At 37.0% G+C, this 16,052-nt stretch overlaps 1 protein-coding gene across 1 annotated transcript in view; it reads right to left on the bottom strand.

The window, feature by feature from the left end:
* Window positions 1-16,052, bottom strand: part of LOC143887735 (protein SPIRRIG-like) — a 48,782-nt gene that overhangs the window by 31,804 nt on the left and 926 nt on the right. The window contains exons 2-10 of the mRNA XM_077391901.1: window positions 12,059-12,128; window positions 11,874-11,959; window positions 7,989-8,124; window positions 7,818-7,874; window positions 6,996-7,169; window positions 3,992-4,183; window positions 3,800-3,865; window positions 1,978-2,092; window positions 624-1,774 (exon numbers count right to left, since the gene is read on the bottom strand). Of these exons, the coding sequence (XP_077248016.1) occupies window positions 624-1,774; window positions 1,978-2,092; window positions 3,800-3,865; window positions 3,992-4,183; window positions 6,996-7,169; window positions 7,818-7,874; window positions 7,989-8,124; window positions 11,874-11,959; window positions 12,059-12,128 (2,047 nt within the window). The remainder of the gene's footprint in view (window positions 1-623; window positions 1,775-1,977; window positions 2,093-3,799; window positions 3,866-3,991; window positions 4,184-6,995; window positions 7,170-7,817; window positions 7,875-7,988; window positions 8,125-11,873; window positions 11,960-12,058; window positions 12,129-16,052) is intronic.

Genomic DNA, 16,052 nt, shown 5'->3' on the forward strand with positions numbered 1-16,052 from the left:
CCTATGCAGCTGGTTTTTTGGGCACACCCTATCTATGCTAGGGCCTATCAAATGAATGTTTTGGATTATCCAAATAATGTGGGACCACTGTGTTTTTTGGTCGGCGGACTAAAGAAGGTTCTCTAGTCGGCCGACTAGAAAAACTTTACTATGCAGCTGATATATATATATATATATATATATATATATATAAGGAGCTGATATTTTGGGCACACCCTATCTATGTGAGGGCCATCAAATGAATGCTTTGGATCACCCAGACAATGTGGCCCTCGCTGTATTTAAGTCTAGGATGTAGATAGCTTATCTACACTAGGGTGTAGGAACTCTTTTCTCATACATACATACATATATATATATATATATATATATATGGGTCCACATTTTCTAGTCCGTCAGACCAGATAAGTTTTCTGGTCCGTCGACCAGAAACAGAGTGTGGCCCAAGTTGTTTGAGTGATCCAAACCATTTATTTGATGGGCCCTGACACACACACACACACACACACACACACACACACACACACACACATGTATAATCATTGAAACAGCATAATCTCTGAAGACTTCAACCAGTTACGATGATTTAGCAGAAAAGAATAATGATGGAAATAAACACAAACCTGTGTAACATCTTCGATGATCAAACATGATAACATTCGTAGAACACCTGGCCGGTGAATATCGGATACTAAAAACGGGAGAACAACGGTGACGCCATTTGACATTCGGAATGATGACTGGTTAGCATCAGCTCTTTTCAGTAAAGAAACCAGACAATCCCAGGCCACAGCAATTGTACCCTCATCTTCGAAAACAGGACACTTCCAAGAACTAGATCCCATTACCTTGGGTGAAGAAAGAATGGTATCTTTGTTGTCCATATGTTTTTTGAAACTACTTGAACTAGACCTTCTCTCCAGAAGAACAATACTTTTGTTATGTTCCGCACCAGAGAGAAACTTATGCTGCTTAAGGTCATCTAAAAGGACCTCCAGAACACCAACTTCTCGCAAGACTTTTTTATACTGATGATCAAAGGATAAGAGTTTCACAAAAAAGGAAAGAATCGTGTACTTTAGCCCAGAAGTTAGAGGTTGCTGCAACAAACAGCAAAGAGAAAGCAATTCTTGTTCGGGCACACAGTTCACAACAGTGACAGCATATTCAAGAATTTTTAAGATTATCTCCTGCAAAGGAGGAGGAAACTCTGTCATGTTCAGGATGAAGAGAGGTACTGTCCGCAACTGTTGACACAGCTTATAGTTCTCAAGATGACTTGAGAATATTTTAAACATTCTATTCAAGACCTCTGCCTGTAGTTCTATGTTGTCTGCCTTAAGAAAAATATCCTGTAGCATCTGAATGGCTTCAAGATCTCTGACTTTAGTGCTGTCCCTTTCTGAAATTTCATCTCCAATCCTATCAGAAGATGATGTACGATTTCTCCGATGACCACTAGTTTTGCTATTACTGGGTTTGGAGCCCTTCCTCCCTGCGGACCCAGTAGCTTCCGTGGGACCCGTTTGTGCTAGATTTACAAGAACATCAAGCAACCGGGACAGTGATGGAGAAAGCTTATCTGGTGAGATATCCCCTCTGCCTTGAAAATCTTGCCGTGTTATATTAATAGATTCATGGGAAACATCTGAAGAAGATTTTTTTTCAGAAGACTGATTTTTCTGCAACTTGGACAGTATGAGTGCAAACTGAACGATAAACTGATCACCATGGGCATTATGCATATCCTCTCTCAGCCTAATACCACCAGCCTCTACAAATAAAACATAAAATTATGCCCAAATCAAGGGAAAATCCAGTCTCATGCAACTTTGGCAACGAAATAAAACTTACAATTAGAAAAAACTGAACTACCGAAAATAAAAAGTAATGACAGAGAATTACTATGAAAGATCAGATTGAAATTAAAAAAAAAAAGTTTTATGCAAGTATGGGAGCTGCAATAAAAGGACGTACCAGGTTTATATGACAATTCCACACATTCAAGTAGCAAGTCTACTATGCCCATAGTGTATGCAGAATCACCACTCTCGGGATTGAAATCCTTCACAGCCATTAAAAGGACTTTTATCTGAAACAGCGTAAGAGAGAAGGTTAAGATATAGCTTCAATACACAATAAAGGACATGACACATTAAGGTTCAAAATATAAATAATGAATGAATATTTTTTTAATTGGATGCACATGATTGGCAAGAATGCTATAACTTTTTTTTTGAATGGTGACAAGAATGCTATAACTTCATGGGATGTTATCATTTTTCTTGAAATCCAAAGAACTATAAACTTCTAACAGGATTATCAAGCTGATACCAATCTAGTTATCAATAAAACGGGCTTATCAAGCTGATACCCATCCAATTATCAATAATAGCCTGTAAAGGTATGTTAGCAAATTGTGTGCAATTTGAAGCCAGGCCTCAATTGTAATCCACTTTATAATTTGACCCAGAACATTCTTTTTACCATAAAAAATGTGGTCGTTTCTTCGGATCGTAGATTTTACGCTTCGCAAGTTGACTTCCAATGAGAATCTTCCCATGCAACACACATCAAAGTCAAATAGCTCTTGAGGATGCCTTTTTCAATATTTTTAAAAAGTCTAACAGGGATGGTGTAATGCACGACCCCACCAAGGGTCGGAGGTGTGTAATTTTAGGATAATCCTGGTCATAGATCCTCTGATCAATGGATCTAATCGCATCGATCTCTTTAGATAGATCTATGATCCGGCATCCTTAGGACCCTCAGATAGATCAACTAGCCCAAGCCGGTGGCTGATCCCCATAGATTTATCGGGAAATCACTTTGATCTCTCTTGATCGACAGCCACATGAGCCAGATCTGAAATCGGATCATTTTGGACCATCAGAATCGTCATTCAAGCTCGAGATGATGACAGATCATGTCACTCGAGTGTTGATCTCCTTTGATCTTTCCAAGATCAAGAAGGTTGGGAATCAAGGGCTCTCATTTAATCTAGTCTAGAAATCCATGAACTTACTTTCATTATAAATTTTCCTTAAAAACCAAGTAAAAGATTTTCCATGAAATTTGAGATGATGACAGATCATGTCACTCTAGCTTTAAACGATTGCTCCAAGCACACGTAGAGGTTTCGCCAGAAGGCGTGAAGAAGCGAAAGGAAAAAAATTAAAACATGATATTGCATGCAAACAGAGGCGATGGCACTTGAAAGGAAAGGGGGACAATTGCCCCCCTTAATTTTTTGGAAAAAAAAGATATGCCTTTATTTTTTAATATTTTTTTATACTTACCCCTTTTTTTAAAAAATATGCCCCCCTTTTCAATCATCCCTAAGATAGAAAATAAGTTTAAAATTTTAATTTTACCATTTTTATCTCCCTTCCTTGTGCAAAATTTACTATAACTTTTGCCCTCTTGTGCAAAATTTCAGATAGAAATTTTTTCTATCTTAATTTTAAGAAAGAAAAAAAATTACTATAATTTTTGCCCCCCTTGTGCAAAATTTCTGGCATCGGCCCTGCATGCAAACCACTAAACGAAAAAGAATATTAGTTTCAAAATGACTAGTCTTCACCTATCAAGAATCCCAATGTTGAGAGCTTCAAACAAAATGTCCATGCATTGACACAAATCAAAAGCATAGGAAGCTTTACCCTAATTCACTGCTAAATTATGTGCAATTATTACATGCATGAATATTAAAAGCTGGACGAAAAGGATCGACGTAGAAGTAAAATATGGAATAAAAACAGGGAAACGTGGAAACCATGACAATGCAAAGTGTGCATACCAGATGGTGCTTGTGTATATATTTTGTTGTGCTTCCATTGTCGCTAACCAAAAGAAGTCGAAGTATCTGTGACAAGGCAAAAACAATTAGAGATACAAGATTTAATGACAGAAATATAAAATCAACTTACCATTCTTCATTAGATTCTTCCAAACTGAAAATATAGATGAGTGCACGTAATCGCATATTTACCTGCATGGCATGTCGATGAAGCTGAATAGTATGCAAAGGAATAAGGCCTTCCTTAAATTGAGAGTAAGCGATCAAAGACCCTGATGCAACCATCTGAAATAGAAGCTGAAGTGAATCATCCTCAATCAGACTCTGTGCAGCCGAAGGATGGCTTGATAATGCTTTCATGATGTGCACTATGCTCCCCTCTACCTGCATGATCACAGCTTTTCACGTGTAAGCCAAATCCATACATCTTTGTAATTTGTTCCCTGATATTGAGAACAAAACAAACATTCGAAAACAGAACCTAAATTTTCTTTTCTTAGTATTAGACCCATAGTTGTCAACCCGTGACTTGTAAGAGTTTTTGACAAGAACAGAAATTTAGTTGAAAAAATTATAATTATATCATATATCAAAACATAAAGGCATGGAACACATAAAAGAGCAGTGAAAAGGTTATTACATTTCCCAAACAGCTCTCAGGAGCCAATTAAAGAAGAAAAGACAGCCAGGCTTGTGCAAATATCAAAATATGGTAGTGTTGATAACATATGATAAAAATCAAAAATTTCTAGAAAAATATAAGAAACAATTAAATGAACCAAATATGTAAAAGATCCAACATTTACTTAAAAGGAAAATCACTATCAACTGAAATGCATGTGTTGACCAGTGCATTGACTAGTGCCTAATAAGATGAAAAAAATTTAGAGAACAAATTATGAGATTTTTTTTACCTGACTTTTGGGATTTAATAATGCTTAGGCATGATAGAATTTACAAATTTTTAAAATTGGAAAAATACCCCATCGTCTGGAAGTTAAGATTTTGACATGACTTATGTTTTTCGAATTTTGTACTAGAACTGGAAAACTGACTTTTTATCTTCTTAGATTTTGGTCTTGAAACTATTTTTAATAGATTCAAATGGGGCATATTACCTTATTTACACGTAAATCTTAAGTAAATGTAAATGACTTTTCATGTAAATACTAAGAAGAGGAAAGGAGAAGAGGAGCGGAAAGGAGAAGAGAAGAGAACCAAGAAGAAATTTACAACTAGGGTGTAAACTCTGTTACTCGTACGAATCTTAAGATTTCGAGAAAACTAGCTCCGACTCGTACGAGTCGCTAGACGACTGGTACGAGTATTCAACACTTAAGAGTCACCGATATGAGTTGACTCAAAATACTCATGACACGGTATTACTCGCAAGTCGACTCGTACGAATTCGACAACTGTGATTAGACCACTCAACATTGGAGCCCTAAGCATGGTTTTAAATTTTCACCGAAACCGACACGAAACGACTAAAATGTTTTTGTTTCCATCCTCGCCAAAACGCATACTAAAACCGAAATCGTAAGTAAATTGGTGGCATACTATATCAGTATGTGTTACATAATTATATTTATATAAATTGCATGTGAAATGTAGTGTACATATTATGTGTAAATATTTATATGAATTGCATGTGAAATGTGGTATGTACATGCCCGACAATGCATGTCATTAGGTATTTGATGTTTTTAAACCATTATGAATGGCTATCTTTCTTATGTGATGATTTATGTGTGTATTCGTACTCTTAATTAAAGGAAATGTGTGGGAAGCGCGCTTCCCCTAAATTTGGGAAGCGAGAACTTAGCTTCCAAAGAGAGTTTCCGGGGAAGCGAGCTTCCCATCTAACTAGGAAGTTTACGGTAACTATAGGATGAACTAACCAACAGTGATTCTTCCATTGAATTATTGTGGTGTCGAATGATGCCATCATCCCTTAATCGTTGGGCTGGTTCTTTGGTGTATTTTCTCTTTCAATCTTTGTGACCTGAGTTTGTTGTTACCTCACTCACTCTTATCCCCCGTCTTGCTAATGATATGGAGGATGAACTCACCAGCGGTGATTCTTCCATTAAACTGTGGTGTTGAATGATGCCCCTATCCCTTAATTGTAGGTTTGGTTCTTTGGTGTATTTTCTCTTCTATCTTTTCTTTGTTTATGCACAGGGCCACATTGCCCCTTTTCTGCCTTGTTTAGGTTTTCCTTGTGTTTTCTAAAGAAAGTTATCTATCAAGAAAAAGAAAAAGCTCTTCTTCTTTTCATTTCATGCCATAAAAGTTACATCTTTTATTTTACTTTTATATTTTTGGTAATTGGCATTCTTTGGTGGTTTACTCGATTTGCAGGACCTTTTTGAGCAACAATTGATAGCTTGGGTATTATTGTTTTCCTTTTTTTTAATAGATTATTGTTTTGCTATTTATATTATATAAAAATATTTATTTGGTCACTAACCACATGAAATTCTAAGTCTCTTATCACTCGATCATCAGCATGGCTGTGGTGCTCATGCATCACGCCTGCATTTTTTTCAAGTTGAAAGGAGAGGAAGATGAATTATTTTCAACCAATAGTGTTCCATTTTGTTCTTAAATAAAATCTAATATTAAAACAGTCAGGAAAAGGCAACCTCATCCAATAAATAATTTGATGGGAGAAGTCCAAATAAGGAGTTCAACTTTCAAAAAAAAAAAAAAAAAAGTCCAAATAAGAAGTAGTTATGTGTTTTATGTGGTCAAATACTGAATAAAACTCTAGATGCTCCGTCAAGTAAACATTTTAACATAACTATCAAAGGAAAAGATAGAATGGTGCCAGATACAATAAATGAGTTAATAATAAAAGCATGCAGTTCCATGAAAACATCATGTTCAAACAAGTGCTTACAGTGTTACCCAAATGGAGACTATATAAACTAGCAAAAGGGTGCAAGAGAACTAAACAGCAATAGGTAAGTCCTGGAATTTCTAATGAAAGGATTACTCTTGTCAAGCACGTATAGTATAAATCAACAGGTGTACCATAATAATTACGAAACAAAAAATGGAAAAAAATGTAAGCAAAATATTAAGTATTTAACAAGTTTAAAAGGTATAACCTAACACTTTTCAGTACATGTACATAACGAAAAATTAAGTATCATATTTTAGTATATTTAATCCATAGAGAGAATGGTACCTCTAGCTGGCGCACTTGCGCGGTATTCTGATCATGACCTATTTCAAACAAAATTGATGCATCTGAGCTGACTGATTGACTTTGATCACACTCACTAGGAGTGAGGAGGGTGTGAAGAATATGAATTAGACAGCACAAAATCCCAGAATCCAGAAGAGGTTGTTTATCAATTAGCTGTGAACAAAAAAAGCATTTTGAAATTTGGATATTAGAATAAGCCCATAGATATTCGGCATGCTTCCAAAGAAAGTCCCCTCAGACAGGCAAAACTCGTTTCCTCGAAATGCATAATAGGAATAAAATGCAGTTGCGTTAGCATCGTATGAACTACATATTACTTATATTACCAACATGATTGGAATATGATAATAAATAAATAAATAAACTTGCATACAAAAAACCTAGTAAAAGATTACATAAAGGTTTTTTTTCTGAGAACTGTAGTCAAAGAACAAGTTATGTACGTGGCTAACCTATAGTTAGGGATAAAACACCACGAACGCCTCCAGTAAAATGATTTGAAGCCAAAATGTTTGTCAGAGTGAAACAGAGAGAGTATGATACAAGCATGTCATGATAACTGATTTTCCAATTAATATAGAAAAATTGGATACACTTAAAGCAACCAGAACAAATTTTAAAGTAAGTGGGTACCATGGTCCAAGAATGATGCACACCACCACAGCACTCTTGCAACTATTACATGGAATTAACATTTTTATCTCATAAGAAACAATACTTTTTTACGGATAGAAGGAATAAATAAAAAATATGCAGAGATAAACACAATGGTCAAGTCTTTCCAAGTTTATATAAATGTACCCCTGATACAAGGACTTCCACGGCATATAGTAAATTTGAACCCGGGCTGATCCCATCCTGCATGATAAAAGTATCACTAACATTTATTCATTGTAAAACTGAATGCTTAAAAGAAACTCCTATATCAAAAGAAATTAGGAATAACCAGGAAAGAGCAGCTGTCAGACAAACCTTATTAACTTCCGAAAAAAAATGCCTGACTTTCACAGTGTGCAAAGATCTTGTTTTGCTTGAGATCTTTAACTTCTCAACATCAGTTACAAAAGCTCTACCCACAACAAAGGAGAAAATGTGCGCTTCAACTAACCTGTGAATTGTTAAGTTAAAATGTTAGATAAATTCAACTTATGTAAACAAGAGGTGATATTATAATTCAAATATCTTTTGGTCTCCTTATATAATATGTACTTTAATTTTCAAAGATATATCAAGAGAGACTTGCCCCGCAATGGCGGGAGCCTCATGCACTGGGCCGCCCTTTTTTTTTAAATATCAAGAGAGACTTGGTATATAACAAACACAAAGATATTTATTTAAAAATATATTATAAATCATGGGCCTCCCTTAGCTGTATTCAAATCTAATTCCATGTTGGGATGATTAAAAATAGCAAAGACTAGATTTGCTTCCCTCTTTATTATGTGGAAGCAACTTTTGGATATGGGATAAATCTTACGACAACGGTGATTGCTTCTTAGAAAGAGTTTTTTTTAAAGAGTGAGTCACTAAAAGTGGTCAAACAAAAGAGATGGGGATGAAAATAAAGAATGGATCAGATGAAAATAAAGAATGGGTCACTAGTGATGAATTTATGGAGTCCGCGAGATTGGTATTGAAAATAAAACAACCTATATAAAAAAAACGATTAGACGGTGTGCATTTATGTGTCCATGTATGGAGGTTTAAATTATAGACTTGGATTTGGACAAATTAAAGATAATGTAAATGATGTAGAAGACCAAAACGTATATTTTGAAATGGAAAATCTAGAGAATACTAAGAGGGAAAAAATGAATGTGCAATTGAATTGTTTAGCTTATGCTTTCACACCTCACTATTATGAATCATCATATCTCACAAGCCCAGCACCTGGAGGTCGAACTGGATTGAAAATTATGAATGATGATCAAGTAGTTGAAGGCTTCTTGATTTCATTGAAAATGATACACAACTGCATCTCACCTTGATATGTTCTTGGTATTGTATCTTTTATGTTATGAAAAAAAACTAAATGTTTTTATTAAACTTTGGCAAGACGATAGTTTTTGTGCTTAACTTAGAGCTCAATTCGCTAAGTTTACCATGCAACGAGGAGTGTTCTCCAAGCAAAGTATCAAAGGTTTTTTTTTGTTTGGATGACATGGGATATCCCCACCCCATTTTAGGGTGGACTAATCCCTATGGCTGCACACAATTACCTGTAACCACGCGCATCGGGTTTACTACATTGGTGGGCGGCGTATGGTTCTACTGAAACACCGGAATTGACAGAGATAGCTCACAAAGTTCTATCACAACCAGTTCGTACCTCATTCGCAAAGAGGAATTGGAGCATGTAATCTTTTACCCATAATTTCAGAAGGAATAGACATAATTCTATTCGCGCAGATAAATTGGTTTTTATCCACTCCAAATCTCTGCATGTTAACTCGATCTAACGAGAACTAAAAAAGTCCATTCAAAAAGTAGGATGTTGATGCTGCAAAAGGGACATATGATGATTCAAGTGCACGACTTGGAAGAGCTAATATGAGGGCTCATTAGATGACGTGAGCCATCAATTTCCTGTGGCGGCTAACAGAAACATGTATTACACTTTATCTGATTTTGTTATGTTTATGGGGAGGACATAAGTTTGAGAGTTGAGTTTAGAATTTATGGTAATTACTTTTCCTATATGCTTTTAGCACTTCGTTTAAATTTAAAACAACGAGTTTGTGTCTTCATGTTATGTTCATGCTACATAACTTATTTTGGAATTTGAAAGTTACATATTATTTAAATTAAAATAATTAGATATCATTTGTTATTTATTATCCTTAGATTATTTGATAGATTATGGAGACTAAAATAAAATATAAGCAATGACTCATGAAATATTTCATTATTGAATTACGATGTTTTCAATTACAAGAATAAAGTTCAAAATTCCAAAAGTATATAGCAGAAAACGGGGTTCATATAAGTTAGGAACCGCAAACTTGAACCCAAACCAAGCAAACTAATAAATCAAGAAACATAGGGAAGGCCTTAGTCCATAGGTATTGTGGTGTCCCAGAGTGGAAGAGCATAAAAATGCATGCCTTAGTCATATTCCGGTGTTCCCACTCTAGAACTCCATTTTGAGATGGACTGTAGGACAAGAGAACGGTTGTCACAGGTCATGTGAGGGACAAAATTCCAGAAGGCGAGAGAAGTGTTGAATCACAATCTCCTTGTTTGTAATAGAAAATGGGGCTAAAAATCAGTCCCACCCTGGTCATACAAATATGTTCAACTTATGTGCTCATACAACATGATGCACACCCTCTACAAGTTCAGAAAACATTGAAATTTCTAACATCAACAATTAGTTCTCCATTCTTTTGTGGGATGTAATTTATTTGGGCTTCATGAATGTGCATGTGTAAGAGAGAGAGAGAGAGAGAGAGAGAGAGAGAGAGAGAGAGAGAGAGAGATGACCTCCATGCTCCCAATGATGCTTCAATACATGATGGGCACAATACAACACAAGTATCCCACATATAGATTTTACATGTAATATTGAAGCATCATGGGTGCAACAGAGATGATTCAAGCATTTTGAAGTATCTAGGTATCATAGTAAATTGGCCTCTCTGCAAAGCAGGGTAAGGGTGCGTACATCTAGCCCTCCCCAGACCCCGCAATGGCGGGAGCCTCGTGCACTGGGCCGCCCTTTTTTTAGGTATCACAGTATATTCCTTGAGATGCATAAGCAAGAGCCTTGTAAGGGTTGTCTTTTCATCTATGATTTAGCCGACACTTTGAATTTATTGTTGACACGCGTGTCCTGCAGTGTCCGACACGACACGCGTGTCCACACGTGTCGACACTCCTTTGGACACTTTTAAGAGCGTAAGAGCTAATGTGGGTGTGTGGTCACGTGTTTGTGCAATAATCAATAATTTTATGTGTATGTACGTGTCAGTTGTCACCATTTCTAGATTTTTAGATGTTGTAATGTCAGACAACTCATATCCGTGTCGAAACTCGACACACGAATCCGTATCGATAAATTATGATTATGTATACTTTCTATTTTAGCCGTGTCCCCGTTTCTAAATTTTGGGGGTTTGCCGTGTCCAACACTCAGTGTCAGTGTCGACACGCGACACTCGTGACCGTGTCCACAAATCATAGTTTTTCATGCATCATGAGTAGAACCACGGTTCTAAAGATATGAGAGAGGGTTCTGTGATGGATCTTTTCACTTGGTCTACAGAACATACGTGTATATCAGTTTCGTGATTACCAGTAATGATGGATTAGTCATTGGTATTGATTTTTCAATTCTTCTAATTATTCAACTTAAAGAATCCTGAATTGTTTGTACATGAGAGAAGACAAACAGATGGTTCACAGATAACTGCCCAAATTTATGGTGTTTGCAAATACTCAAAAACCATAACTCTAATCAGTCATCATTTAGTTTCAAAATAGGTAGAGGGTAACCCATTACAAAATAAGAAAAAAAGCTTCAACAAATGTTATTAGTGATCATTACCTATTATTGTTTATGTAAGGTCTACCTTTCGTACTTGGAAAGCTCGGTCTTTGCATCTACTTCGGTTTCAATAAAGTTACTATTTTAAAAAAAGATCACTCATGTGTACATTATGAACTCCGCAAAAATTATAATAGCCCCCCCAAATAAAACAAAGGGATGTTTGGGTGTAGCAAAAGCACGAAGATAAAGCCACATGCACACATCCCTGTGATCCCTATAGCAATGAACAATATCCACATATATGGAATGCATGAAACAATTTTAAGCATAAGCAACGTAAGTAGACTAGGGAAGAACAATATGCATACGTGGTGAGTAAATGAGCTACATTAGCTTGTTGTTTCACTAGCCTACAGAAAATATCTACAGCCATGTTTAAGGCCTCTTCTTTCTCCTGCATGGAAGAGTTCGCAAACCATTAGCATTTGTAACGTTTGTAACAAACAAAAGAATTACACTAACAATAATATTGTACGGACTATGATAGGAACACCTTTTCAGAGCTGGAAGAGCGGAACTCCTCCCAAAACCTCTTAAACTCCGACTCCAGTTCATGTTTGTCTCTGTTTTTACCAAAACATTGGATAAGCATCTAATAACACTAGACAGTATAAGTGCCATTCAGAAAAAAAACACCAAGCAGTACAAGCAAATAACTTAATATAATGTATTCCAGAAGCAAAATAAACCACGAGTATACTAGGTACTACTACTAAAGCATCAAAATGGAAAACATCGTTGCAGAAGCTTAACCAAGATAATAAGATAAATAAATTTCAAGAATTACACACAAAAGCCAAACACAATTGCAGCTTCAACTTCACAAATGAGGAAGTAGACCTTAACCAGGAATGAAATAGCATATATTATGGGCAAGTGATTATTTTTTTAATGGTAGAAATTTTGTTTAAAAAAAGTGGAGGGGCATAAGCCCAATGACTGAGATGGTCAAGGGAAATAGAAGCAACAAAGAGTCAAAGATACAATAGAAGATACACAGCAGGAAAAAACAGTATTATGACCTCGAGGAGGCATGTAATCAAATGTCAACGTTGCCTCTCTACCCGAGAGAGAAAGAGCAGCCACATCCAAGCTAGCCAATTGCCAGATGTGTCGGACCTCGGTAACTTGACCCTCTAATTGATTTTGAATCTCTTCTAAAGTATCTATAAACCTCCATGGGAAAGAGTTCCCATCTCTCATCCATCCGACTACGTTAAGGGAGTCACGCTCGATGATAATCTAGTCTATCTGAGATTGGTCAGCTAGTTTGATCCCATGAAGAAGAGCATGTACCTCCGCCTCATTAGAATGCTTCTCTGATTCTCTCATACAGGTCCCAAACTTAGAAGCACGAAACGGGTGTGTGTCTGTGTCGGGATGATGGTGGTGGGGGGGTTGGGGGGGTTCATAAGAGTCCAAGGTTGGGGGCGCCATAGGAGCGTTTATGTAATATTTTCTTTATATGTTTTTTAAAATTCAAGTACCTCAAAAATAGTAATTTCTAGCCATCTTAACATCCATGCCCTCTTTACTCGTGCCTTTTGAAGACGTGTTTGTGCTTGTTCTAATGAAGTATATTGAAGAGTTCGAAGAGTTTGATTTGATGCGAGAAAGTTGGTGATAGTGGGACTGATGGAGTAATAGGAGAAGGTTGGGGGCATAATGGGAGCTGTTTTCGTCACTTCGGGAGCGCCATAGGAGCAATTTCCTTCCTATAGAGTGCCGAATCACAGTTGTAGGAAGGAAGCGACACCCATGAGGAAGATTCTGGCTTCTAAGGTCCCGAATAAACCCAGCTAACTTCAATAGTATCATCCCTCAGAAGCCCCTCAATACCTACAGCTAGGGTTGCCAATACTTGACCAATCGAAGTTCAGCTTTAGCCTCTCAGGAGGAGGGTACCTTCTCGGCCAAGGGCCCTCATTATTCATGTTGCTAAATCTGATCTCCTCCAAGGACCTGTAGGAGGAGGACACCGAAATACACATTCAGAAAAGTTAGATGCCCATAGAACAACCATATAAAGATTCGTCCCTAAGTATTAATAACAGCTTTTGATACCCCAGTGAACACTATCCTGTTTTTTTTTTTGAATGGTAACCATTGAATACTATCCTGTTTCTTTACTTCCACACAATCGAAAAGGTAGCAGCAAATAATAAGTTCTACAATATCCTACCTGTAGAGGTCCAATTTCAAAATTCCTGTGGCTCAAAGTGTCCAGCAATATGGCCAGGGAGAACCCAACTAGCTCCAAAGATACCAAGAACGAAGAGCCAAAGCACTCGAGTGAAACTACAATGTAAGAGCAGATGGTTGAGCTACTTATGCAAGTGCAGTTGAGAGTATGATGTACACCATGCTGTTTCCTCGATCGGACATCTGCTTCGTTGTTGGGCTTGCTAGCGTTTCCAGAATAATCGACATGAGGCTCATTGATGAGCGCTAAAGGGGACATTTTTTTACCTACGCGGAACCTCAGACTATAAGCTTTGCTATCAGGGTGCATACTTGCAGTTTCGAAGTTTCAGCGATGCTAATTGAGGCGGTAAACAATGATGATCCACATCAGGATACGCTTGCTTGCTTACTGGTCGGGCGATCTCTTGATGTGGCAAGAAAGGGTCTGGTCGCTCTTTCCATTATGGAGTCGGAGTACGTGGCTTGTTGTGTTTTGAGTTCAGGAGGCCGCATAGCTGAGAAGGTTCCGTCAACTAGTCGGAGTTAGTCATCATGCCCTCGAGCTAGTGAGCATACACTCTTGAGTGGACTTCTCTTCCCTCGCTCACTTTTAAATTTTTATCAGTGTTTCAAAATGCAGATATGGGGCAAAACGTGGTCGAAGAAAATCCTTGTCAACTCGGCGCGACGTGGTCGAGTACTTTGTTGACGCGACTGAGTACTCGGTTGACTCGGTCATAACTCGGGAGAGTTAAAGGAGTTTTTATTGACTCTATAGTCTTTAGGGCAAAACACGGAACGCGGCTAAGGGAAAAGAGTCGACTCGAGGGAGTTTTAAAACTATGCTTTTATATGAAATAAAAACTCTAGTGCACACAAAGCCGTGAACACAAGGAAAAAATTACATGTGGAAATTCTCCCTCCCTCCCTCCTCCCTCCCCTCTGTTCTTCTCTTCTTTCTGCATCTCATGGGACCGGGCAATCTCTTGGCATCCATCATGCGTCTTGGGATACCGGAGCGTAGATCTAATAGTTATCGCTTGTTACGTGACTTAATCCCACCAAGGAGAGACGGAGATGGTTGACTGTCGGGGAACAAAGCTCTGTAAACACTTTCAGCTGCGTTCGTGATCCATGGTGAAAGGTACGCTTTTATTTAGTATATGTTCTGACTCATCATCTGATCAAATGGTTGATCCCCAACAAAACCAGTTTTGGACAGTTCATTATAATAATCCATTGGCTCCTAGAACATTCATATACTATCATTGTCCATGGAATCTGTTTTTCTGAGAGAGAAAACCATAAAAGGGAGAGAAGAGAGAGTATCAAATGTTTTGGTTTGAAGCCTTAATTTTTTGAAAGTTCCAATACCAGGACATTACGTCTACAACTCAATACATAATTGAGTCATGAGCATGTTGTGGGCACCAAGCAAGAAGATCCTCTCTGTTGACTTTCTCTTCTATTAACTAAGGAGTAAAAAAGTGAAAATTAACATAACACAAACATGGAATGACACCTAACCTAGCAGATATGGGCCCGAGATCATTAATTATACTGACATGCAATGACACCTAACCTAACATAACACAAACATGCAATGACACCTAACCTAGCAAACATGCAATGACACATAACCTAACCTATCAGATCATTAATTATACTGATGATGATGAAAAAAATTGGATCACTTCTTATGGATTCGTTGAGAATGATTCTGATATAGCTCATGGAAGTGAAAATTAGCATAACAAAAAACCTATCCGACATGAGGCCGAGAAAATATGTTACCAACATGCAATTTAAGTAATTATACTGAGGATCGTTAAAAAATAGTTGGATCACTTCTTATGGATTCGTTGAGAATGATTATGATCTAGTTCATGGCCTATTAGTAGTAGAAGGCGCAGAACTAGAATCATTTAACTTTACAAAGACTCCATGGATAGGAACTACAAACAAGATATTGAAGCAGTTATGATGATTCAGTAATATCATCACTTCAATTCGGAGTTCTTAGTTAATTCTACTGGATGGATCAGCTGTAGAGATTTAATCCCGCAAAGTAATTATGCAACAACGCTCGTCAACACGAAGGAGAAAAGAAGTTGCTGAGGGCAAAAGTGGTACTCGTTTGATGCAATTCTCTTCACAAATAACATAATCCTCAACTCAAGCAAAATCTCAACTGTTCACAAATTAGATTAGAATTCATTTTGCATATAAAGTTAGTATTTTTTTTATTTTTTAATAAATTGCATATAAAGTTAGATCATTACTTTTTCCTTTTCAAATTAAGA

Source organism: Tasmannia lanceolata, unplaced genomic scaffold, assembly GCF_043159265.1.
Source record: "Tasmannia lanceolata isolate RefF3 unplaced genomic scaffold, GAP_Taslan_0.1 ptg000012l, whole genome shotgun sequence".
NCBI classification, from domain to species: Eukaryota; Viridiplantae; Streptophyta; class Magnoliopsida; order Canellales; family Winteraceae; genus Tasmannia; species Tasmannia lanceolata.